This window comes from Agrilus planipennis, unplaced genomic scaffold (assembly GCF_000699045.2).
Source record: "Agrilus planipennis isolate EAB-ADULT unplaced genomic scaffold, Apla_2.0 scaffold34, whole genome shotgun sequence".
NCBI classification, from domain to species: domain Eukaryota; kingdom Metazoa; phylum Arthropoda; class Insecta; order Coleoptera; family Buprestidae; genus Agrilus; species Agrilus planipennis.
Window position 1 is genome coordinate 1,139,753 of NW_020439170.1, and position 27,272 is coordinate 1,167,024.

The 27,272-nt window shown below is 33.4% G+C and overlaps 2 protein-coding genes across 4 annotated transcripts in view; one reads left to right on the plus strand and one right to left on the minus strand.

Moving 5' to 3' along the window:
* Positions 1-14,461, minus strand: part of LOC108735123 (putative epidermal cell surface receptor) — a 39,763-nt gene extending 25,302 nt beyond the window's left edge. Inside the window, exon 1 of one of the 2 annotated variants that reach the window (XM_018466957.1) lies at positions 13,745-14,461. In XM_018466957.1, the coding sequence (XP_018322459.1) occupies positions 13,745-13,889 (145 nt within the window). In that variant the 5' untranslated portion in view covers positions 13,890-14,461. The remainder of the gene's footprint in view (positions 1-13,744) is intronic. The other variant, XM_018466959.1, reaches the window with a different exon arrangement.
* Positions 1-27,272, plus strand: part of LOC108735121 (balbiani ring protein 3) — a 226,416-nt gene that overhangs the window by 135,987 nt on the left and 63,157 nt on the right. The gene's annotated exons all lie outside the window — the stretch shown is intronic.

A 27,272-nucleotide genomic window follows, 5' to 3' on the forward strand; every position in this document is an offset into this window, starting at 1 on the left:
TCATTATATATATATGTATGCATGTATGTACTTGACAATCCTTTTTTAACGGATTAATAAAAACGGTTCTATGCATTTTGTATCATTCTTAAAGCTGTGTAGATAATTACGAAACAGATACCAGCCTCTATGGGTTGTTCGATTATTCCAAGTCTTATTTTAGGCGATTTTATCTGGATTAATGATTGCTATATAAGTCGACACGTATAAAATATTAGTAACACAGTTTCTTCTGTATTGACAGAGGATAAAGGTATAGGACAAATACTTCAATAAAAAGTGAACTGTGTATAATCGCTTCTTAGCGTGGAGGTATAGTAAAACGAATGTCTATTGAGTAAGATTCGGCTAAAAAAATTTAAGAATTTCTCACAAAAGTGAATCTCATGTTTCAGATATGTGTGCTTGAATTATTGGGTTTTTGTGTAATTTTGATAGTTTTAGCCGCGAAAATGTTAAACTGGTTAATCTTTTTAGAAGAATGAAACAATTAGAATAATTAGCTTATTAGGTCAAGAATTTTTTATTTCTTGTAGACAGTAAACTTGCACATGCATCAACTAGTCAATCCTGATCTAGAATCAAAACACTTAAAGTTTCAATCAACGCCAAAAGGAGTTTCTATGCGGAGATATCAACAGTGCGTTAAGCGAGAAACCCGTATTTCAAAAACCAATATCCAATTAATTTACATGTTTGCCGAAATATGGCAAATATAGGAACAATTGGCCCATAAGGGAATGTAATTCCTTATTTTTTGTAAACAGTAATCTTACATATGTAGCACTTAATCAAACCAGATGTAGAATCAAAACACTTAAAGTTTCAATCAACGCCAAAAGGAGTTTTTATGCGGAGATATCAACAGTGCGTTAAGCGAGAAACCCGCTTCCTAAAACTAATGTCTTAATTAATTTACATGTTTGTCATAATATGGTGGATATAACTACTTCAAACACGAACAAATAGTGAAAGATGTTAAACAGTTTCCTGACATCATCAATTCTGTTGAGATAAAATTGTAGATCAAGTGTAGATTTATATAACGTGCAGTTTCTAATTTACTATTGAGAGATAGTATTTGAGACAGATAGCGGTTCCTGTTGCCCTGATCATTAATGGATATAATTCGTTGAATTTATATACACCATGATCCTAAAAGAAGTGATAAATAACTGTAAAATTAAAAAATAATAATAAAAAATTGCAGTTTGAAATAAAAATTGTATCATGATGATATAACATTCTGTTAAATGAGAAGTGCCGAGAACCGAGTGTGCAGTGTAATTTTTGGTAAACTTGCTCGGAAATTGCAGAAAGAAGCATACAAAAAAAAATATTAATATTTATTATTGACATTTTTTGCTATAGTGTTTATTTTAAATTTTATTAAAAGTACAGCCGAAGTTGAATTGAACAAACATGGGTTATAACGAACCCTTGATTTTATCGAAATAAATTAAAAAAACAAAATCATGAATGTGGTCCCAAAATTATTACATTGTTTGACTCGTTCTATTTGTGTTTGTTATAACCGGATTTTCACCCAACTCAGAAGCTTAAATTACTCAACTGGGCTGCATTCAATGTATGCTGTCAATATCTGCACAATTTTTATGTTTTTTAGTTTTTTCCTTCGTTCTTAACATACGTTAATGTTAATTTGAACAGAAATACATATATTGTATACCTACTAATTGGTTGCTTCGGGAGCTTCTAGAATTACAAATAACTGAAACCTCAACAAGTAAAATATGGACCTTTAAACTCTACTTATAACGTGAATGTTCTTTCTGTTAAAACCTCAAACGATTTATTAACGTATCCTCGAATTTTAACATATTGAAGTTGAACTGTGCTTTTGTGTAAATAATTGAAAGGAAGCGTGACGTTTCAATTTATGTATCACTCTTCCGTTTGCAAAGTTAAATTATTATTTAAGTATACTGTGGTGTACAAGAGAGTCATCATATAAATGCGTTCGACGTACGAAAGCACCGCTGCGATGGCTTTACCGTTGTATTCGAGTTTCATTATGTACCCGTTCTTACAGTTTAACGTACCTGTTATTGTTATTAGCTGGGTTGGTTTAATACGTTTACAGCAAATGGCTTGCACTTGTACCTTTAAATCAAACAATTCTTACAGGTTTAATAATNGAAGCATACAAAAAAAAATATTAATATTTATTATTGACATTTTTTGCTATAGTGTTTATTTTAAATTTTATTAAAAGTACAGCCGAAGTTGAATTGAACAAACATGGGTTATAACGAACCCTTGATTTTATCGAAATAAATTAAAAAAACAAAATCATGAATGTGGTCCCAAAATTATTACATTGTTTGACTCGTTCTATTTGTGTTTGTTATAACCGGATTTTCACCCAACTCAGAAGCTTAAATTACTCAACTGGGCTGCATTCAATGTATGCTGTCAATATCTGCACAATTTTTATGTTTTTTAGTTTTTTCCTTCGTTCTTAACATACGTTAATGTTAATTTGAACAGAAATACATATATTGTATACCTACTAATTGGTTGCTTCGGGAGCTTCTAGAATTACAAATAACTGAAACCTCAACAAGTAAAATATGGACCTTTAAACTCTACTTATAACGTGAATGTTCTTTCTGTTAAAACCTCAAACGATTTATTAACGTATCCTCGAATTTTAACATATTGAAGTTGAACTGTGCTTTTGTGTAAATAATTGAAAGGAAGCGTGACGTTTCAATTTATGTATCACTCTTCCGTTTGCAAAGTTAAATTATTATTTAAGTATACTGTGGTGTACAAGAGAGTCATCATATAAATGCGTTCGACGTACGAAAGCACCGCTGCGATGGCTTTACCGTTGTATTCGAGTTTCATTATGTACCCGTTCTTACAGTTTAACGTACCTGTTATTGTTATTAGCTGGGTTGGTTTAATACGTTTACAGCAAATGGCTTGCACTTGTACCTTTAAATCAAACAATTCTTACAGGTTTAATAATGCGGTAAATAGAATAATAAATGAAATTGACCTTTACTGGTCCTTACCAATAACAATAGGTGCTTACAACCTTTTTCCAAATTACCGTTACTTATTGTTGAGAACAAACTTTCAGGAATATTTTAATTGTATATTTATAAATGTTTATAAATACACTCAAACCTGGGTAAGCGAGAGCTCAAGGGATCCGAATATTATTCTCACTACATGTTTGCCGAAATATGGCAAATATAGGAACAATTGGCCCATAAGGGAATGTAATTCCTTATTTTTTGTAAACAGTAATCTTACATATGTAGCACTTAATCAAACCAGATGTAGAATCAAAATACTTAAAGTTTCAATCAACGCCAAAAGGAGTTTCTATGCGGAGATATCAACAGTGCGTTAAGCGAGAAACCCGTATTTCAAAAACCAATATCCAATTAATTTACATGTTTGCCGAAATATGGCAAATATAGGAACAATTTATAAAAACTAAAAGCTTCTAACTTTATTTTAGAAAGTTTGTCGATTTTAATGATAGAGTGTACATCGTCCATCCAGCAGGACGAAAAAGCTCAATTGAGNTTTTCTCATTTATAGAGGTTAATAAAAATCGAACATAAATACGGTGCTAGAGCGTTAAGAAAAGATAATACATAATTATATACATATTTGGCTATAAATAGGTATTTACAGTTAATATTTTCTGAGTATCCTTTTTACAATTTGGAATATGTTTTTCAATTTCGTAAATTCAGCAAAAATGAAATCACTTTAATTTTTACTTTGTACTTTCTCCATTGATTGTTATCAACTGAAACCAAATGTTGAGGATGAGTACCATGAGCAGGTAGGAACAATCGCACAAGCCTGCTGCAGATGTTTAGTAATTGTAACCAGTCTCGCTTGCATAGGTCTCGAGTAAGAAATTGTCACTTACAGAGGTCTAGAAGTGAAAAATGACTCTCTTTCGTGGCTAAAAATGACGGAATCTGACTGTTTTTGTCGCTTATAGAGTTTTCTCATTTATCCAGTTTTCGCTTATCCAGGTTCGACTGTAGTTAGGTAACCGTGGTATAAAATTAAACCAATAATCGCACTAATCCCGAATTTTGGTCAATTGTGTCACTCTATTTTACTTAAATGTAAAAATATATGTAAATCCAGGCTGACCAAGTGACAGGCGATTGTTGATTTTACTACTTCTTAATCATGTTACAGTTTGATAATATTTTTAGTTTTCTCAACATATGGACCTTTTATTTTGGTGGCCAAATATACAAAATGCTTGCGAAACTTTTTTCGATCGAACCTGAGCTTTTCTTTAATAAACCTTCAAGCATTAAAGGAAACCAATAACTATTCCTTCAAAAGGAATTGATAAACTAAAGGCATCTGGTTTCGTCGTAGCCAGAAGTTATTGGTATAGGTTAATTTTAGAAGAGCCTGAGTTATCAAAACAGTTTACCAAAAAAAAAAAATCAACACTAAATTATTCCGTAACTTTTTTACGTGGAAAAGGTGGTAATTAATAATATTTCAATTAAAATGTATTTAGGGCGCCTAATTTTCATCAATATAACTTTTGCAGGCGGACAATCATTAAACTGTTTTGTAAACTGAAGTTCTGCAGTAAAATTTATTGCATAAAAAAGTGTTAGTAAGTATTTAGGAGCTGTGCCTCTCATAAAAACTGTCTCAATCTAACAAAGGTAACAGAAAAAGATGCACAAGTATTAAAGCTTTATTCAAATGATTTTGCAAATCAATAATTTATTAGTATGTAACAGGTAATTTAAAGTACATCATCAGTTATTTTTTCAAAAACAATCTTTCTTGCTCGTGTTATCTAGTGAAAATTCATGCGTCCTAAGACTTCATTCCTATATTTATAGAGTGGCTCTATTTTCATGTTGTAGCAACAAGAATAATTTTTTAAATCAATCAATGTAAATTTCAATTATCAAGTAAGAAGTTAATCTTATGGGTATGTAGATACACAATACACGTTTTAGTTCTGAATTAAACTTTTATCGAAACCTTTCAAGTCTTAACAGGATTAGCCATGAACAGTAGAAAAACTAAGAAGTTAGTAATTTGCATAAAATTATCATTCCAACATTTCACGGGAAGTGCTAATACTACAATAGAAATTTTTCACACTTTCTACATTAAGTACACGATTTACGCTAAAATCACCCAATCTAATCTACTTGAAAGGAGGCATTTTGCTAGGTGTAGGCTTAGAACTTATTACCAGCCCTATGCAATTCTTCGTTTTATACTTTTTCTCCCCACAAATAATGACGAAAATCGACGACTTCTAGTTTTATGCCTCATACTTTCAAATTAAATCTAGCCCTCCATTTACATCCCTTACGTATGTTTCTGTTTTAATTTTGTTTAAAACTACCTCTAAATTCTTCTTGCTAATGCTAATATTGCTGTATCATTTGCAAATCCAAGCTTACTAAATTTTTGTTTCGAAATATCTACCCTTAAAACTCTCCTGTTGGCATTCGCATATACCTCAGAAACATTTAAGAATATTCTAGCCGAAGACCGCCCTAAAATCATTAAGGAATTTTCTAGATGAGGATGACCGTAGAATTATTCGAGAACATTCTAGCCAAGAACCACTCTAGAAATATTCGAGAACATTCTAGCTCAGAACCACAACAGAAGCTTTCGAGAACGTACTACTTGGTAACTACTCTCGAAACGTTCGAGAACGTTTAAACTGACGAGCACCCTAGAAGCATTTGAGAATATTCAAGCTGATGAGGATTATCCTGAAACATTTGAGAATATTCCAGTCGAGGACTGCCCTAAAATCATTCTACCTGAGGATCACAGTGCAAATATTCAAGAATATTCCAGCTAAGAATCACTTTATAAACATTAGAGAACATTCTAGTTAGGAACCACAACAGAAACATTCGAGAACGTGTCCTAGTTGAAGACCATTCTCGAAATATTCGAAGATAGTAATCAATAGATAATTCCGGCACATAATTAATTGGTATAGTTGTTTTTGACAGTAAAATTTAATAGTAATCTCTGCCCAAAAACGAATTTTATTATATACATAAACCTTCTAAGCTACAAGTCAATAGATTTACTTATTAAATAACAACTTAAAATAAAAAATTATGACTTTCACGAATCCGCAAAAGCGAATGTGTCAGTTAGACATTTTTCACTAAACATTGTGCCATTCTGTTATATATTATGAGTGCTAAACGTAGGTAATTAATTAACCTTGTTGTATGACATTGCAGAAAAGTAAGCAATATGAGTTTCAAGTAAGTATTAGAAAACCAGTTTATTAATTATAACCTCCTTATTTATTTTAGCATATCAAAGTATTGCATACAATTTTATTAGGTTTGCCAGTATAATTAATTCTGGGATATTTTATTAACACAAAATCGTTAGCGTTAACCGTGGCAAAAATTAATCATCCGTGTAACCCATTATTTTTTTTTTAATGAAAATTAACAACTTTAATCTGAAGTGAAAGCATTTGTAATATGTATGTGAAGAAGAAGTATTTTTTATATATGTACACAAAACTAGAAATGGATTGCATTGTTAAAATAGCATTTAAATTACGTAAAATTATTTTCATATAATTATCATCATCATCATTATAGAGTCGTCAGTACAAAGACTGACTGAACATGCAACATAACTTCTTCCTGTCAATGGGAAACTACCATTTTATGATCCCGACTAAAATAAATAAAAGTAAAAGAAAAATACTGATATGCAAGGGAATAAAAAGTAGGGAAAGAGCGAATATAAAGATAGGAGAGAAAAATTAGAAGAAATAACCCATTTTAGGTACCTAGGAAGTCAGATAAGTCAGGACGGAAGGAGTAGTAAGGATATAAAGCAGAGGATAGCGTAGGGTTGAGTCGCCTTCAATAAAAAGAAGTCACTTCTATGCTCGCGAAAGGTTAATTTAGAAATTCGAAAAAGGTTGTTAAAGATGTGTTTGGAGCACGGCGGTGTACGGGTGCGAAACATGGACAAAAAAGGTTAAAAAGGATGAGGTATTAAAAAGAATAGAGGACTCTATGGAAGTCAATAAGGAATAGGTGAGATAGGTAAGTAGGGCACCTTCTCAGGTATGAAGCTCTAGTCAGAGACCTATTAGAGGCAGAAACGGAAGTAGGGGTAGAGGTAAATGCGAAGATTAGCTCAAGATAGAAAAGAGTGGAGGTGCGTGTCTAACCAGTCTTAAGACTGATGACCTTATGATGATGATGGTACAATTTAGTAAAATTTTGTGTATGTCTTTATACGACTTATGATTAGAAACCAATCAGTTATTATACTTTGAAATCACTCTATCTCCAAATATTGCATGATATTATCTACCGTAACTCGAATAGACCAAGCAACGCATTTAAAGATACATTATAACAATTGTCATGTGTCCAGCAGCACCTACGTAAGAATCTATTTGTGTTGAGCCCACTGATTGACCGACTCTATCAACTACTGCTCCCTTTAATAAAAATGGGCGTACCTACCACTGTAAGCATGTGTTATTTAGTACGTACATATTTGCTATTATGGATTGTAATTATGAAATAGTTTTTCGAAATTAGGTTAGAATTTGCTATAAAACTGTCCGCCTACCGGTGTCCAAAACCTGGGTCATGCGGTCATACCAATATTGACAGGAGAATTGGATACCGCTGACAAACGATACCTTTGCGTAACGTGATTAATGCAAGTATCGATTATATCGATGTATGCATGACCATTTCGTACGCGTTTGCTTATGTACGTATGATATTTATACAAAAAAAAATGGTACGGCTTTCTACCTAACTGGCAGAAATTGTGTAACATACAATGAAATTGCCGCTGTGTCATTAGCTCAATAGTACCATTTTAAGGCAACGTTACCAGAAACAATAAAATTCAGTTCGTAATATTGAGGTTCCTATGAATAAAAAGATGACAATAAGACACGGCGAAACGTTTAGTTCTGTTATCATTTTATGAAACAATGAAATTCATTCATTTATAATGACAATACACTTAGGAACATTCAAGCAACAAAGTTATGAAATTTGGATGGAACTTCTGAGATCTAGGATTCTGTTGTTTAATCGGAACATTTAATTAAAAATCACCAATATTTGAGGTTTTTGTAGTATATTGTGTATTAGGTCAAGCTTTTTTAAAAGGTATTTGCAGCGGTCGCATAAGCTACGAAATTCCTTCGCACTAATTCAGTCTTGCCAAGCCGTCATAAATAATTGATCGAATTAACACAAAGTATAATTAGCTATAGGAAAATTTCACCGCAACAAAGTCGACTTTCCGGTTTCTTGACAAAAGTGCGGTTCTTTATTGATAATGGATTTTCTACAACCTACTTGCTGTACATGACCGTTCAAAATCTATTCTAGCTGTAACCCAAAACAATTGAACACTAGCTGCTCATCTTTTTAAGGTTCCATACCTTCAGAGGAAAACAGGAACCTTTATAGGATCACTTCATTGTCCGTCAATCTGTCTGTCAAGACTCTTTTTCACGGGAAAACGTGAAGATACACAGAGAAAATGAAAAAGGAAATTTACCTTAATATTAAAGCAATATTTACATTGTTTCGTAAGCTAAAATAATAAAAATTACAATTTGGACCCGAATTTGTAAAAATATATTATAAAATCCGAACAGAAATAAATTAACTAGGTTTTTACTTGACATTACAAATTAAATTGCACTATATTTAAGAGACGAAATGTTTTTTAAAAAAGCATGTCAAAATTGACATTATTACAAGTTACCTAATAAATTGTACTATTTCTCATCATCATCATAGGGTCGTCAGTCCTAAGACTGGTTGAACACGCACCTCCACTCTTTCCTATCCTGAGCTAAACTTCGCATTTCCATAAAACTATAACAGCCCATATCCTTAACTACTTGCGAACAATAATCTAATCTAGGTTTACCTCTACCCCTCCTAACTCCTGTTTCTGCCTCTAATATGTCTCTGACTAGACCTTTATGCCTGAGAAGGTGTCCTACTAACCTATCTCGCCTATTTTTTATCCATAGAGTCCTTTGCTCTCCTATTCTTTCTAATACCTCTTCATTTCTAACCTTTTCTACCCACGTTATCCTCATCATCCGCCTATAACACCACATTTCGAAGGCTTCTAACCTTTTCTTTTCCGCGGCGCCCACTGTCCATGTTTCGCACCCGTAAAGCGCCGTGCTCCAAATATACACCTTTAACAACCTTTTTTGAATTTCTAAGTTAACCGTTCGCGAGCATAGAAGTGACTTCTTTTTATATCCCTACTACTCCTTCCATCCTGACTTATCTGACTTCCTAGATATCTAAAATCACTTCTTCTAATTTTTCGTCTCCTATCTTTATATTCGCTCTATTTCTACGGCTAATTTAGTCATTTACAATTGAAAATTGAAACTTTTGCTTTGCCATGAAAATTTAGTTTTCCCCATGTATCAAGTTGAAATAAATACCAAACACGTAGGTCTGCAATCTCTCTGAAATCGAACTTCCAAGTCAACACAATCAGAAGCAAACTCGGAAAAAGCAGGAAAAATCTTCGAGATTCTATTTTCGTGATGGACGAACTATATGCGTAATTATAAGTTTGTACGGCACCCTTGGTGCGCGAGTTTGACCCACACTTGACCGGTTTTATATTATAAGATTATTTCCTAAACAAATTTTTTGTGGGGTTTTCGTATGTTGTCACTTTCGTTTTCTCTTTAGCCTAAAAATTTTTATTTTGGAATTCTGGAATTTCTTATTTTCTGTCGGCATTCATTTTACGTCCACGCAGTCGACTATCTATTTTCTCACGAATGCGTTGGTCATTCCAAAAGCAGGAAATTGAGTGACTGAACCTATATTATCACAAGTGCATAGAACGGTCCTATCCTGTTGTGCCTAGATAAAATGGCGGTGACTTTATCATGTCAAAATCCTGGAATACTGGGGCTGCTTGCCCAAAAGTTCGTTTGATTTTTATCACAGGATGCAGGAAATAACTATTCGTTCAGTCAGTATCTTTAATCGTATTGCTTCAGAATGATAAAAATGCAGTCAGAAAACTAGAAGCTGACTCAGAAAACTATGAACTCATACAAAACACTACCAGAGTAAAAGTCTCAAAATCTTTGGAGAAAGAAAAAGTTGTTCAGGTTAACAAATGTTATACTTAATATATAACAAACCTCTATAATTAACAAAATAAACCCAAATATAAAACACTAACATACGAGGGTGGATTGATAAGTTTCCGGCCTAACCAAGAGATGACGCCACTAGGCCTACCTTGAGGTGACATTCTATAGTACCATCCTTGGATAGCTTGTAGCTATAGTTTCAGCCCGATCTCCTTGCTAGTGTAGGTTTGACAGCACGCTGAACAAGACGCCTCTGTGGTTTTCGTAAAAATGGAAAAGCAGGAAAATCGTGCTGTCATCAAATACTTTTATTTGAAGGGGTTAACGCCGAAGGAAATTAAAAAAGAGATGGACTCAACACTGGGGACATCCTCCCCGTCATATTCAACCGTTAAGCAGTGGGTTTCCGAGTTTAAAAAGGGTCGTGTGAGCACCTCTGATGGGCCTCGCTCAGGACGCCCCGTTGAGGTCACAACTCCAGATATGATCGAAAAAATTCATCAAATAGTGCTGGGAGACCGCAGATTGAAAGTGCGTGAGATAGCTGAGACCTGTAAGATGTCATATGAACGTGTGCAACATATTTTGCACCAACATTTGCATATGGAAAAGCTCTGTGCAAGATGGGTGCCGCGTTTGCTAACAGTCGACCAAAAATTGATTCGAAAAAACATTTCTACCGCAAATTTGTCATTGTATAAGCGTAATCCAAGCGAATTTTTGCGTCGATTCGTAACCGTTGACGAAACGTGGGTCCACCACTACACTCCTGAAACCAAAGAACAGTCTAAACAGTGGATTGGACCAGGGGAACCAACTCCAAAGAAGGCAAAAACAATTTTTTCGGCGAACAAGGTTATGGCTACTGTTTTTTGGGATGCAAGAGGTATTATATACATTGATTACCTTGCAAAGGGTAATACTATCACTGGTCAATACTACGCAGACTTATTGCAACGTTTGAGCCACGAGGTGAAAATTAAACGACCTCATCTGGCGAAGAAAAAAATCTTGTTTCATCACGATAACGCACCAGCGCACACGTCAATCGTTGCGACGGCTAAAATCAACGATCTAAAGTTTGAATTGATGCCGCACCCTCCTTACTCTCCAGACCTAGCCCCGAGTGACTATTTTCTGTTCCCTAATCTCAAAAAATGGCTTGGCGGTAAGAGATTTGCGGACAATGAAGAAGTAATCGAAGCTGTAAATGGTTATTTTGAGGAGCTTGACGAATCAGTCTATAGAGATGGCATTAATAGACTGGAACACCGCTATGAGAAATGTATCAGCCTTGGAGGAGATTATGTTGAGAAATAAAAAAAAAAAATTTTTAAAAACCTTGTTTTTCTTGGTCAGGCCGGAAACTTATCAATCCACCCTCGTATATTCGACAATAACAAATACATGCAATGAAACGTCATCTTTTGCTAATGATACCAGAAATTTTTGTTTGCCCTAGACAAAAACTTTCAGTCTCTCAGAGTCATACAGCGTCTGTACGAGCGTCTGTCACAGTCTTTCACAGTTTCTCAGTTATTGCCTAGGTGTTTTTATGGTTCTCTCACAGTCTCTGTATGAGAGACTCGAACGATAAAATTGTTAATTCAGACATTCGAGTCCCTCACAGAGAGACTGAACGAATAAAACTGAAAAATTGAGAGACTCGAGTCTCTCTGAATTATGTTGAACTTGTCTACCGAGACACCACTTATTGAGAGATTCGAGTCTCTCGTTAAGAGACTGGATACGAAATGAGGATCTCTCTATAAGCAACTCGAGTCTCTCGTTCAGAGACGCTCAACAATTTTTTTTACACTCTCGACAGTCTCTCTCAGCGACACCAGAGAGACTCGATGAGAGACGGAGACTCGAGTCTCGCTTTCAGAGACTTTGAGAGACTGAACATTTTTATCTCGGGTGTTTCTGAGGTTTTTTTTTAGTTTTTGGGGCTTATTGTAGCTTTCTCTTTTAGTTCTTTTTCTGATCATTAGCTACGTTGTATTTTCTCGGCGGATAAGTCTTTTTTTACCAAACAATCATGCTAAAGATTCCAATGTAATTTAATTTATTAAAGTTTGTCTGCTACTTGTTCAATTTACTATAAGATCGACAGTAATTTAAGTAGATATATAGGGATTGTGTTGCAGTAATTTACGTACATATAATTGCAAGTTTTCAGTAGTTGTTGCAAATTAATGTTCTACGGCGGCTTTAGGTGGGTCAGAAATTAGTTTTTAATTAGGCGAGTACCTACAGCTTTCTATAAGCTCCTTACTGACTCGTTAAATTACGCCAGAACATTAACTGTAATCGTAAACAGTTATGTATTAAGGATGAATAATAAAGCGATATTTAACAGGAATGATCGAAAGTCCATCGTGATCTATCGATCGATCAGGAAGTTATTTTTTGTTAATCACAATTGGGAAGAGACTGTTCCAACATTCAAATTGAATTGATGTTAAAAAAAAATGATGTTATTGAGAAATATTGCTATTTCCCTCTTCAAAGGACTTAAATCGTAAAAAATGTTCTATTATTTATGGTTAAGTAAACTTAGATGACCATCTTTGTGTTATGACTACATTTCAGTTAATAAATATTATTGAAATACCCTGTCCACTTGACCCCTGTTCCCCCCTTTTCTTACTGTCATTCATACAAGTTCCAATTTTTAATGGGTTAAATATGGTAATACCTTTAAACTCAAAAAGTGCATTGTAGAATAAACTCTTTCTCTTTCTGTTATCTAAAATATAGCAGGAGACAATAATCTAGTGTAATGAAATAGAAGTTATTGTTTATAAAAGTTTAAAACAATATTCTACAAAAGATTCAGCTGCAATATATTGTAGTAACAACCTAAAGCACCTGGAGTTGGTGTGAAAATAATATCAAAGATATCACAATCAGAACCGTTTTTTTAAATCATATTTACAGTTAATTTCATGACAAGATTTGAAATAGATGAAACATCAAAAAGCAATAGATTTCAGTGTAATTTTATATGTAATATATATATTATAAGAAAGAGGTCCTCTAGAATTCTATTAGAATTTTCAGTTGTAATTTTCTCACATGCAAGCGCTGTTATTTACAAAAAAAAAATACCAGCATTCTGTTATCGGCGTTTTCACCGGTTATAGCGCGTATATACTTTCTACGTCTTTTTCAATAAGTTAAACACTTTCTATTCGTGTAATTATGAAGTATCGCGCATACATACAAGTACTGTAAATGATTCAAGTAAATAAATAGCATATTTGCATTTACAATGTTTATAACAGATGACGAAAGTTAGTTGTACATTTGGTAAAATACAAGTAAGTAGGTTATTGTACAGGTACATTTATCTGGCTACACTTTGTATTAGGACTGGTTAAAAAAGCTCTGCTTTTCAACACAATCCTAAGTATCTATAACGGGTTTTATTCTGCAAGTGTTCAAGTGCAACGTATGAAAAAAGATATGAATAATTGTAAAGTAAAATTCCAAACTTTATTACATTGCTTCTAATATTTTTTGAGATTATTACTCCTTAAAAGTTTGAAGGAGTTGTTATCTTACCTGTTAGATTTTTGGTTGGAATGAGGCATCCTTCTTTTCCCGTACATTCAGGAATCTCAATAAAACTACCAGTACAAAAGACACAACATAAGAAGAGTACAACAAACACATAAACGAAACGTAAATTCATCTTGGTCCACTTCATAATGTAGAGATTTTAACAACAACAAACAGTTAGAGAAACACACAAACAAAAACCGAAGATACTTTATAAGTACATAGAACAAGTATACAAATCGCTAATAAGAAAACGTAAAACGGCACTTCTAATGGCTAGCTGAGCATACAGCAGGCCATGGAAGTAGATGGTAATGATGAAGTTGATGATACACCTGACCAGGCGGTCACCACGTCGTCGTCAGGTTGCCGAAAGCTCGTGGCCTGAGACCGAGGAAAAGACGGTCGCGGGTCCAATAGTGCGCATTCTTTCTATGTAATCAGCTTGTGCTTCTTTCGCTGTATATATATATCACAACACTGGCCTAAAAAGTACGAAGAAGTGCCAGAGGACGGAACAACAACGACACCACACTCTGCTCTGGCCGTAAGCTCCACGCGAATAGTCGGTGAAGGTACGTAACGTATAAGACCGACGACTGTTGTAGTGGTACTCTGATGGTTGGTGCTGTTCCACTGTTTATTCTTCGGAGGTTTGTGAACGCAATCCTGCAGCGTGAATGTTTTCCACTTTTCGAATAGCCAACAACCGCGAGCGATCGCTTCTTGTAAAGCGTGAGCTGACCGACGAGCGGTTGTTTGGCCTCGCGAAGCCCAGCGTTACGTACCTACGTACCTACGTACGTACGTACGTACGTACGGTTATTAGCGACAAAAAGAAAAGAACAGGGACGGTGTCAGTGGAAAATACGAGGCGTAATTTTAATTCGGTTTTTCACCAATCCGAATCGTCGACAAAAACAGATCAAATTTCTCATGTTGTTTTACTCGATAAATAGTAGGTGGTGAAGTCTATAACCATTAACACACTGAAATTTCATTTTAATGTAAAATCAAAACTGCTTTTTATGATTATCACACTTTTTCATTTCTGTAACAATCGTGTTTCTGATCGATTTGTATGAAGTGCTATGCGCCAAAGGTTTACTTTAGGTTGTGCTGGACTGATGAGCTAGCTTGATTTTTATCTTTGTATCATTTCTTGTTCTTGCTGGCTTGGAGAGTCCCCAAATCTCATCATGATAAGGTCGTCAACCCTAAGATTGGTTGGACACGCACCTTTACTCTTTCCTATCTTCGCATTTCCCTAAAACTGGAACAACCCATGCCCTTAACTATTTGTGAATAGTAATCCAATCTAGGTCTACCTCTACCCCTCCTAACGCCTGTTTCTGCCTCTAATATGTCTCTGACTAGACCTTCATGCCTAAGAAGGTGTCCTACAAACCTATCTCGCCTATTTGTTACTGACTTCTATGGAGTCCCCTATTCTCCTACTCTTTCTAATACCTCTTCATTTCTTAACTTCTCTATCCAGGGTATCTTCATCATTCGTCTGTAACACCACATTTCGAACGCTTCTAACCTTTTCTTTTCTGCCGCGCCCACTGTCCATGTTTCGCACCCGTACAGCGCCACGCTCCAAACATACACCTTTACCAAACTTTTTCGAAATTTAATTTAACTGTTCGCAAGCATAGAAGTGACTTCTTTTTATTAAAGGCGACTCGACCTTGCGCTATCCTCTGTTTTATGTCCCTAGTACTCCTTCCGTCCTGACTTATCTGACTTCCTAGATACCTAAAATCTAAAACTTCTTCTAATTTTTCGTCTCCTATCTTTATGTTCGCTCTTTCCCAACTGTTTCTCCCCTTGTATACCAGTATTTTTATTTTACTTTTATTTATTTTCATACAATACTGTTTTGTCAATACCGCTTCCATTTTATTTAAAGCTATCTAATAGCCAGATGCTAATACTGCTATATCATCTGCAAATCAAATCATACTAATCTTTTACCCCTGCATATCTATCCCTACAGTTGTACTGTCTTTAATGATGTCGGTCGCGTCTTCGATGTATAGATTAAAAAGTAGCGGTGACAGTGTGCAACCTGTCTGACTCCCTTCCTAAAGTCCCCAAGTCTGATTTGTCTAAATTTGTGATAAAAGGATTTTGCTAAAGTATAGAATCACAGATTTAAACGTTAAACCACTAACTACTGCAAGCTTGCTCATTTTCGCCTTTTATTCTTGCTAAATACCAGATAAGAAATCTTGCTCTTGCTAAGGGAAATTTTTCTTGTTCTTGCAGCACGCACAGGGCAAGAACAAGAAAAAACAATACAACGTCAGGAAGTTCATGAAACACTAGGTATAGGTGAACGATATTTCAGCTAATACTAGAATTGGTTCGTAGAAGAAGTTACAATTTGAGTTTCTATGTCCGCTGTACGTCTGTGTATTTCTTTATTTTACGTACTTTTTCTAAACATATGGGTAATTTTGTTTGTACAAGTCCTGACCTGGAAGCAGGTTGTTTTGGTGCTATAGTACGCTCTCTATATAAACGTAGCGCTGTAGAATTGTACTATTGTTGAAGAGTGGCCGCAGACCTGTTGTCGCTATAGAACATAGAAGTTCCACGAGCAGGTATATAATTCACAATATAACAGGGGTTATATTAAAAAAAAGGCACTGAAACATAAGCCAATTAGGTTCTAATCACAATACTAAAACGAGTCATTAATAGCAATAATCCTGTAATCGTGTAATTAATTATATAATATTCCTTATGTGATTAATTACAAACGAAATTTGTCTTTTTCTTCCTAAAATCAGTTCAACAGTGTTTCATATTGGTATACGTATACATGGGAAAAAAATATTTTTATTTCAAAAGAATCATACACCTATATGACAAAAAATGTAGTCTCCAAATCAAAAATTAATTTCTAACTTAATATTGGTTCAATATTTCCTGTCACTGCTTTCCAAAAGTCTTCCATTTCACTCTGAATTCATTAAGTTAACCATTTGAAAGAACAAATATTAAATTTACAATATCTTTTCTGCCTATTTTAATTTATTTTACAATGAGCTTTTGATATATTGGACCTAAGAATATTAAATTTAAAATGCATTTGTGTTTATTATTGATTTCATTAGATTCTGTAGTTTTTAGTGAATTTAAAATAGTTTCTGAGATAAATAACGATTACAATTATTGATTTAATCTCAATTTGACTATTATAAATACATTCCTTTTAATTTCAAAAGAATCTGTACCAATCTTTCTTTAAATCCCAGGTAGTACTAGGCATAATAAGTGGTAATATCTGCTGACCCATAGTGGTTAATTTTAACATTTACATGTAAGGATAAATATTGCCACTAATCGATCTTTTACAATGTCAAATTCAATTGGCTTGGATAGAATGAATCACGTAAGTCTGGCGTTTGTTTCTTGTTTAAATTCCTTTTTAGACTTGAATGAGCATAAAATATGTCATTAATGTGGGGCTTTTTGACCGGTGTGCTTAGCACCAATTCCGAACTGGCTGCAGCTACCCACTATATCAAATATGAGGAAGGATATAATGTGAAAACCGAAACCTGAAACTCCGGTTTTTCGTTACATATTTTTAATTTAATAGCCACCTTTGCCACTACCTGATACGAGAAATATTTTGGTCTTTCAGGAGGCACCCGTTCCACTTTTGATCCTGATTTTTTTTTGACCGACTTGATACGACGATCACATACTAATTACACCCCTAAAATAACATTGTAACTTAGAAAAGTAAAAATAAAGTGGCATTAGTATACATTAAACATACTTAAGTATTGAAATTTACTAAATAATATAATATATAGAAGACTTTTGTTGTTAACAAGTATCTAAATGCCTCATACATAACGTATTTCTATGATCTATTGAAATATATTTTCATTATTACATTTCGCCATTTCTGTTTTTTTAAATGTAGCATAAAAGCTACAATTCCTTATAATGTGCTCAATACTGTAGTTATTAATATTAACTTATAAAACAATACTAATAGTCTTTTATAAATACGTTGAATTAATAATGAAAATAGTTTACACGGGGCCAAAGAGTATGTACCCGTTCGTACCCAAATACTCAAATGCGACTTTAAATTAGTTTTTGGTTTTCTATTGTAAAAGAGTAATTGTTTTATTACAAATATTTATTAATTATAAGTTTACTACCTTATATCGTTAAATATTTGTGTAAATTATTTATGATTGATTTAAAAAGTATTTTTCAAAAAGAAAAAGCTTAAAGGTTTCATCGAATGTATGATTTTGTATAAATAGGCTGTCTTCATTTCTTATTTTAACCAGGGCATTAAAAAGTGGTATGAAAGATCATATTTTAATTTTTTTACTTGATATTAAATCTTGACATTTGTTTCACTTCACTTCACCAAGCTGTAAAGACACCTATAGAAAATTTAATTATGATACAAAATAAGTAGTTGAAGTAATGTTGTTTTATTACCGCTTTTTTATAAACTTATTTTTACATAAACGCGTTTGACTACACTCAATACTAGCGTGATCGGATGGTTGCATATTCTTTGGTAGGTGAAGCGCTCAAAATCGGGTTACTCGCTTGATCTAACGTTGAAGTCTCCACGGTAAAAAGTAGAAATACTGCTTTAAAATGCTTCCTTCGGCAATTATACGAAGTTCTAATGTGCCCCAATCATTTGTAACAGCAAATCATATAGATAGCAACAATTTTGGTAGAATAAAGTTTTATTTAATTACTTGTTCAATTCATTGTAATACTTTTTTGTTCTTTGTATAAGGTAATGAAAATTTTTGATTTTACTTTTAAGCCTTTTGCTGTAACAAAAATATTTTAAACACAGAATACATATACATAACATAATAAGTAAATGAAAATTGCTTGACGTTTGTTTTATATGAACGGCTCTTATAAATGATTACAGAAATTGGAAATTGGAACAAATCAAAAACATAAATAACTTTTTAAATTGGAAATTGAAAGATAGTTCCGAAGTAGTGACCCCTTTGAAAAATGCAATATGAATTACTAATGCCAATTAATTTGACATACTTTACAACAATAGAAGCGATTACTTATAGGTACTTATTTAGATATTGCAAGGTACTTTTAATTTGCTAATTGGTTTTCCCTGAGACAATTCAACGAATGTTTGTTGCAACTAATCATCATTTTCTGCAAGTTAGAAGTGTTAAGTGTAATAAAACATTCAGCAGTACACGTCGAAAAGAAGAGGGAGCTATTTTCATCTAAATAATTATTATTTAGCAATAAGAAACTATCCGAATGACTGGTAACTCGTAATAATTTTGTGGATGCTGCTTTTATATAATATGCTCCGTTTTCTAAGGATTTCGACCAGTTTATTTCTAAATTGAGGTTTTATTTCAAAAGCGAGACAAATACCTGATTTAACACAGGTAAATTTTCACCATCATTACAAATAATATCATCAGGTAGATACATTACTTAAGTAGACTTTGAAATTAGAAATAAATTGAAAGTGCGAATGACCTTTCTAGTTCCTTTGTCCTCTTTTAGGAAGTCAGAAATTTTAAGGAGGATTAGTATTGTAATACTTAAATGAATTTTAATCATATTTGGCACAAAAGGCAGTACTTAATTGCTAAGTAAAGTAGGTACTAGATAAAATTGTTTGTTTAGGTGTTTCACGTGGCGAACTTATAGGCATATCATCATCATCATCAGGACTGTTTAGACTTGGACACGCATTTAATGTGTTTTTATTATTTCTTTTGCCTTAATTTGAAAATATATTTCCCGCCCCTATAATTCTGCCGCCCTGGGCTATAACCCGTTCAGCCCCTAAATAAATATGTCACTGTTCGAGAAGAAGGGTTGCTATAGTAATTTATCTTTCAGATGGAAGGTAGAAAGGGTAGAAACGTAGGCAGGGTCGCTAATACTTTACCCTTTCCATCAGTTGATGGTTTAGAAGAGCTTTCGAATTAAAAGAAGAGATTAAGGTTTAGATTAGAGAATGTGTAATTAATTTTCATGTTTGTTTTATTAAGTACATTTGAAAGAATAGAGTAAAACGTTTTTAAATCCTTCTTATCAACAACATGCGGCCATCACTGCGAAGATTTCGTTGGACACGCACCTCCACGCATTCATATCTTGAGCCAATTTTCGCATTTCCCTAATGAAAATCTACATCCCTAAACGATTTGCGAACGGTAATCAAATCTGTATTTATTTGCTCCGTCCTCCCTCTCTACTCCATTCCTTTGAATAACAAACGACACTCGTGCTGAAAGTCGTTGTTCACTGATTTTTATTTACGTTAGTGGCAGATATCTGAAATGACACAATTATTTATTCAGTTAATATATAATTAATTTCACAATTTCGATTCGAAACCTTTCTTGGACTTCTCAGTTTCATTGCATTGTATGCAAGATATAGGTACATTTATGCGATCCTGCCGCAACAGGCCTGTCATTGTCAATTTAATTACTCAATTTCGATTTGGTCTGTGATATGGTCAACACTGAATTCCCAAAACGTACGTGTTCGTAGGTCATGTTGCGTGAATGCGGTTAGTGTGGCGTCTGGTTGGGCAACTATAAAGATCGATTTTCGTTTTCTAATATCCTGCAATACTTCCTTTTTCTTCATTAAGAAGAGCAGTGAACAAGTACCTTCAACAGTTGTTTTCAATAACTATACATACGAAATACTTTAATATTTTTAATAGTGATTTATATATATCAAATATTAATGTGAAAATTGATTTATAACTATAAATTACCTCAAATTAATGAGAAAAAATTTGTTGCTGTTGTCACATGCTCGCCGGGAACCGAACCCGGGATCTTTTGTCTCTTGTAGCTTAATGGTCAGACCATTGGCGTATATAGCCAGAACTCAGATTCGATTCCCAGCGAGGGTGTGACATCAGCAACAAATTTTGACGATAATATAACATAATACCTACTGATTGCTTATATGTAGGAACCCTGCTTCAGTAAAGTTGAACCAAAGCTATTTCTGAAGAAATAAGTATACCTAGTACCTAGTTAATTTATTAGATATTCCTTCGAGGATATAATAATTTTGCTATTTAAAATTCTTCTTTAAATACAAAGAAGAAAATATAAACTGCTATCTATCATCTACTTTAATTTGTTTTTATTTTTTCAGTAGCAACATCTTTAGACCTAGATTAGATTACTGTTCGCAAATAGTTAAGGATGTGGGTTGTTCTAGTTTTAGGGAAATGCGAAGTTTAGCTCAGGATAGGAAAGAGTGGAGGTACGTGTCCAACCAGTCTTAGGACTGACGATCTTATGATGATGATGATGAGCAACATCTACGTTTTTATTATGATCTAATTATTCTGATGCATAATGAACATGAGTACTGCTACTACAATATCATTTTTATCTTTTTGAGCAGAGATTGAAATAAAAAGTAATAAATGTTTTATTGTATGTACGCATCTGTGAGTCGTTAAATTTTCTGTTGCGCCATCCTGCGAAGATATTTCTGAAATACGTCGGTTAAAAAAAGAAATGCCACCACCTTTCAGTCAGTTGGTTTTGCAATGAGCATAAATTTCGTAGATTTTACGCATTTTAAACGGAGAAATATGTTTCAGAAGCGTCAATAGCCGAAACCTATGCAACGCCATGAGTAAATTATAAAAATCGGATAATTATATGTTAACTGCGAAAGTTTAATAGGCAGTTTATTCTGCAACGACTAAAGTAGTTATTTACGACATTCCTATGTCAGCATCTTTATTCCGTCTTGACGCTTACTTTTAAGGTCATATTTGAAATAATTTATAAATTTTGGAATAATAGCTATACTTACAAGATCAAATTAAAACTGTACAAAGTCTTAATTTTTAATTGTTACTTTTTCTGGTAGGGTATTTGCTTCAGATCTCTTGCTATTTACTCTTAGTTTTCGGTCAATTTTTTGAGTTCTTGATTTTTTGAATTTTCGTAGACTTATACCAGGAATTCAGCGGAAATCAGTGAACACAAAACAATTAAGAATAGATACTTGCCTTATTTTAATACCAAGTTGATACTTGCATCAGTATCTACATACAGTTAAATCCGTTTACTACGACATCGTTTAGAACAACGTACCGGTTATATTGACCAAAATTATAGGTCCCGGCTTAATTCTGTTAGACCGCCTTATAAAAAATACTGGTTTTTACGACATTGCTTATTACAACATAACTGTTTAAGCGACTACATTGAACTGATATTTTCGGAGCAGTATATCTGTTAGAACGGCCAGCTGTATTGTAAACAGTTGAATAGGTAACAGTATCCAGATCTGGTACAGTAAATGATCATTAGTTTAGGGTCTATTGTAATTCTCAGAATATCTGCTACTGAAGCTAAGGAGTTTATTGATGCAGATAACTCTATTGCAATTTGTGCACCAGCTACGGAAGATGATATTGGAAAAGAAGTTCAAGAGAAAAATGACGAACAGGAACAGACTGAAGAACAGTTTGCAGTGCCAACTTTGAATGATGGTCTTAATGCTGTCAGTGTACGAAAAATTGTTTTTTATTCTAATGAACAGTTTCATATGCAGAGAAATTATGATGATACATTAATTAAAATTAAACGTGAACTACAAAATCTGTACGCACGACAGAAGTGTTCCAAACAGACTAAAATTCGAGGTTTTATTAATATAGAAAATTGAAAATTATATGTACGTAATGTCTTTTTATAATACGTTTTATGTAAAATAAATAAATGTAGTTTTATTTTATATATGAATATATTAATCACACATTCAATAATAGGTATTAAGTACTTAACTTAATAGCAACGTCACCGGCTATTACAACTACCGGTTTTTACGACCAAATATGAGTAGTCTCTTCGGTGTCGTTATAACAGATTTTGACTCTAGTAATTTAGTCCTTCACTTGATATTTTCTAAGGAAAATGAAATTTGAATTTAAAAAAGGAAGGTACGCTTATTACGAATATTGTACCCGTTTCACTCGTACAGTGACCCATTTGCTTTATTACCCATTATTCAGAAAAAGCTCCACTTCAAAAATTAGAAAAATATATCGATTTTAGGTCAACTTTTTACCTGGGCACCTTTCGCAATTTTCGAAGAAAATAGAATTCAAAAATTTTCAGGTCATACTGGTGTTCTTAAATTACAGATTGCAACTTTGATTGTGATTGTGCAAATGTGACCTTCGTTTTGCTTTTTTCGAAGATCAATATCAATTTTAATTTTGATTTATTTTATTTAATATTATTATTTAGGATTGACAATACTCATAACAGGACTCGGTTTCCGCGATCTTTAAGTGAAGTGATGGTAATTTATTTGTAACAAGCTTAACCTTTCGAAATAATATTCTTAGAGGAGTGACGGTATTTATATGTTGACACTCAAGGATGCTGCTTAGAGCGGTTGATTATTGTTAATGATAATAATTAACGTTGTTATTTCTTAAACAAGTGAACGTCTAAATGAAAATGATAATGATGATGCGCCCGCCGCGTTGTTCTTTTCACCTCACAATCCAGGACGACGCAATTGTGCGACGATTTAATCTGACATGTTGAGGTTACTGCTTGACATTAGAGACCCCATCGCCAAATTAAACGAATACACTGATTCGTGATGGCATTGACTTATTCATAAAAAACAACAATTGGCGTTACAATTGCTGACATCATCCTGAAATGTCAATGAGTATTCGAGTATTCAACCAGTACGTTTTATTTTTTATTTTTATAAAGCTTTAGAATAATTCCTCGGTATTTTGCAAGGTCTTGGCGTGGTTTAAACCCGGAATATCCGTATTTTTCTCAAAGAAAAACAGTAGGGTAGGTACTGTTTATGCTACCAACGTTTGTACAAATTAAATTTAATTAGTAATCCTATAATTTTAATTGATCAGAAAAACTCATGGATTAAGGCACACTGTAGTTAATCAAATCCGGGCGGCTCAAGTAGCAAGTGAATATTCTAGAGGTATTGCAAAATGCGCGAGGGGTGGCATTCATATTGTACACTTCAAAAACAACACAACGGAAAATGTTCTCAGTGAAAATTAGAAACCAATAGGGGTAATTTTGCAGCGCAAGGCCATGGGTCACGAGATTCTAAACTGCATCTACCATTGAAGAACTACTGCATCCAGATGTTTTTAGATTTTCTGTACCTATCTTTCATTTTCACGTAACTTCATGACTCCCAATTCACCCTTACAACGTTTTAATTTTATGTAATGTTGCCATCTTAGATTTCAAAGACAAACGTAGCAACAACATTTGATCCTTAAGGGTTGATTTTTAAAAATCGCCAAAACACGTATTTGCTTAATTTCAACAATGAGCAACTTTCGAGTAAAACGGAGTACAAATAAAATATACCCCGTGGAAACGTTGCAACCTTTTAACTCCCAATTCACCCTTACAACGTTTTAATTGTATGTAATGTTGCCGTCATAGATTTCAAATACAAACGTAGCAACAACATTTCATCCTTAACGGTTGATTTTTAAAAATTGCCAAAACACGTATTTGCTTAATTTCAACAATGAGCAACCTTCGAGTAAATCCGCGTACAAATAAAATATACCCCATGGAAACGTTGCAACCTCTTTTCATTTTATTAATAATATTAAACAGCAGAATACCAAGTTTCAAGTAAATTTAACCACAATTAAAGTATGTCCCAAACAAAAATTGCAACACCTTTCCCTTTTTTAAAATGTCAAGATAGATCTTTCAGAATTTAAATGAGAGACCATTACAACAAAGTTTCAATTAAATCTGACGACAAATAATTTTTGTTCCATTTAAACATTGCAACTCCTCTTAACCACTCATCCTCCCAACAGAGATTGAATTTTTTAACCAATTTCAAGTAAATCGGACCAAAAACAAACGTGCAATCTTTGCAAACCCCTTTTAGCTTCCTAAAGATGTAGAATTTTGTAAAATGTTGAAATATGTATGTATATCACTAATTTTATATGAAAAAGCATTAAAGCCAAGTTTCAGGTAAATCTGACTATAAATAAAACACCATACTTAACCATAGACAACATTACGTTTAGCTGTCAGTTGCGTTTTGTTATACCATTTTTAACAAATGAACGGCTGGACTGATGATTTGATTTATAAATTTTTCGTTTTGCTGTCATTTTTGTTATTATCCATGTCAGTTGCGTTTACATATACCACGTTTTTCTCGTAGAACGCGATAAAAAGTATCCTATGTCCTTCTCCCGGTTGTAAGCTACCTCCCCACCCATTTTCAGCCAAATCGGTTCAGCCGTTCTGGAGTTATAAATGGTGTAACTAAGACGACTTTCTTTTGTATATATAGATGTGTAGATAATTCTGGAGAACATTTTTCCTTTAGTTGAGCTTAATTGACGTTATTTTTTAATTTCTGCTATAGCTACACATGTTATAGTATAATATTTTGTACAATATTGTGTAACATGGTTAAAATGATTATTTCTGCAGATCCGCTTTTGATTTGTAAATGTCGTTATTTTTGGCACGTTTTAGTTTAACGAAGAATTGCTCAATGAAGCACGGTTCCGTTTTACAAACTAACAGCCTAATTAGCGACTCAAAAATAACGAGAAGCTTTTGCCATAGTGTTATCTCATAGTTTCCTCATTTAATGTACCTAATCCTATTTTAGGGACCATAAAAATTGTCATTTTTAAACATTTGTATTTTGTTGAGAAACAACCACTTGCATCTTTATCCGGACATCAAGTAAAATAATCCGAAATTATTCTTGGATAATCGAGTAACTGTGTTGAACTAGATATAGTGTATACTTAAAATCTAGGCAATAAAACATGTTAAACGGTATTGAGACACAATTACTTCTCATGTTATTATTATTGGAATTAATAGTCTAATTCAGATTAGAGTGTTTCTCCCGGATGCTCAAGGAGTCATTGGTTTGCGATTGCAAAGAGTGGGTCCCTCCCGGTTGACGTCATCGCTCTCACCTGCAAGGAATTACCTAGTGGACGCGCACATAGTGTAGAAGATGTCGATGGAAAGTCGGTCACTGTGTTGCCCTACCAAGAATAACAACAACGATAGCAACAGCTTCGTATGGCGTCTTCTCTTGTTCCACCACGACTGTAATATGAGGATCTTGCATTGACAGGACCGTAATTTAAAATTTATAGGAAAATTTCAATGAACAGAACGAGCCATATGATTCTTACAGTATAAATAGGACACTGGTAGTTTTTGGTTTCAAAGAATTACTTTAATTGGACTGTAATTGTTTTCTAGTAAGGTAACTTCGTCAGGTGACGAAATACCTACGTAAATGAATTGTCAGTTATTAGAAAGTTGACGTTTATATAGGTAATACGTTACGTAGAGGGAAATTTATAAGTTTAACGTTAATATGGGTTTATTGGTAAGTTTCAATTGGCCATCAAGCAATAAATTTTATTTGTAATTATTTATAAACTATTGGCTTTTGGTTATTATTACATTTATGTAGAATATCGAAATTAGGTATTTTCAAACCTAGATAAATAGGTATTTAGAGATATATTCAATTGGTTAGACTAAAAATGTTCCTTGATTCTTTCCTTGAAGGACCTTTCCGTTTGTCTTTGTTGAAGTATCCAGGTTGCAGTTTAAAAGCTTTAGATTTTGACTTCTTTTATGCTGTAAGTTAGAATTGAAGAGGAAAGCGNATTTTATTTTTATATACTTACACTACATTGGCGCAAACACTTTTGACCACAGTCTAATTAAAAGATAAAAAAACACAATCAGAATCTATCTAAAATACCATTGTTAGTTTCTTTTTTGTTTGGAAGATGATTGGAAGGGGAGTTTTTAGCTATGATTCATTACAATTAATGTCTTTAAATTTTAAAGTGTGTTTTCAACCCTTGAGTTATTTAAAGAGAAAAAACCCTGTAAATTTTGCCGCTTTAAAAAGAAAAAAAGAGCGTTCAAAATACTTTTCATAAACTACAGGTATAAGTAAACTTTTTTTTAACTATTATACGGAATAAAATTACGAGAAAGTAAAGTGAATTTTACCTTTACTTCGACTTGTAATTTTCTAAACTAAACGAATTAATTTATTTCATTATAATTACAAGCCATTAACTATTGTTAATTTTATTTCCTTGAACATTTTGTATTGTACATTACACACGTATGTGTATTTGCATGTAAATACACCGTAAATGTCTTTCATAAGACAGTTGGCTGAGCATCAATTATTATAGCCCGTTAATAGTCAATTGCATTACTCAGTCTTTTCAATAGGCTATAAAGCTAACAGCACCTTAATTAAGACGTAGTTATTTTTGCCAATTCAGTCCGTTTTTCGTTTTAAATAATTTATTCTGTCATCGCTTGTTATTGTGATTGAAGAAAGAGATCCAATCGTAACTTTTTCTTATCAGCAATCACAAACCACAATCTTATATGAAATGTGATACTTTTTGTATCAATAATAATAATTCGTA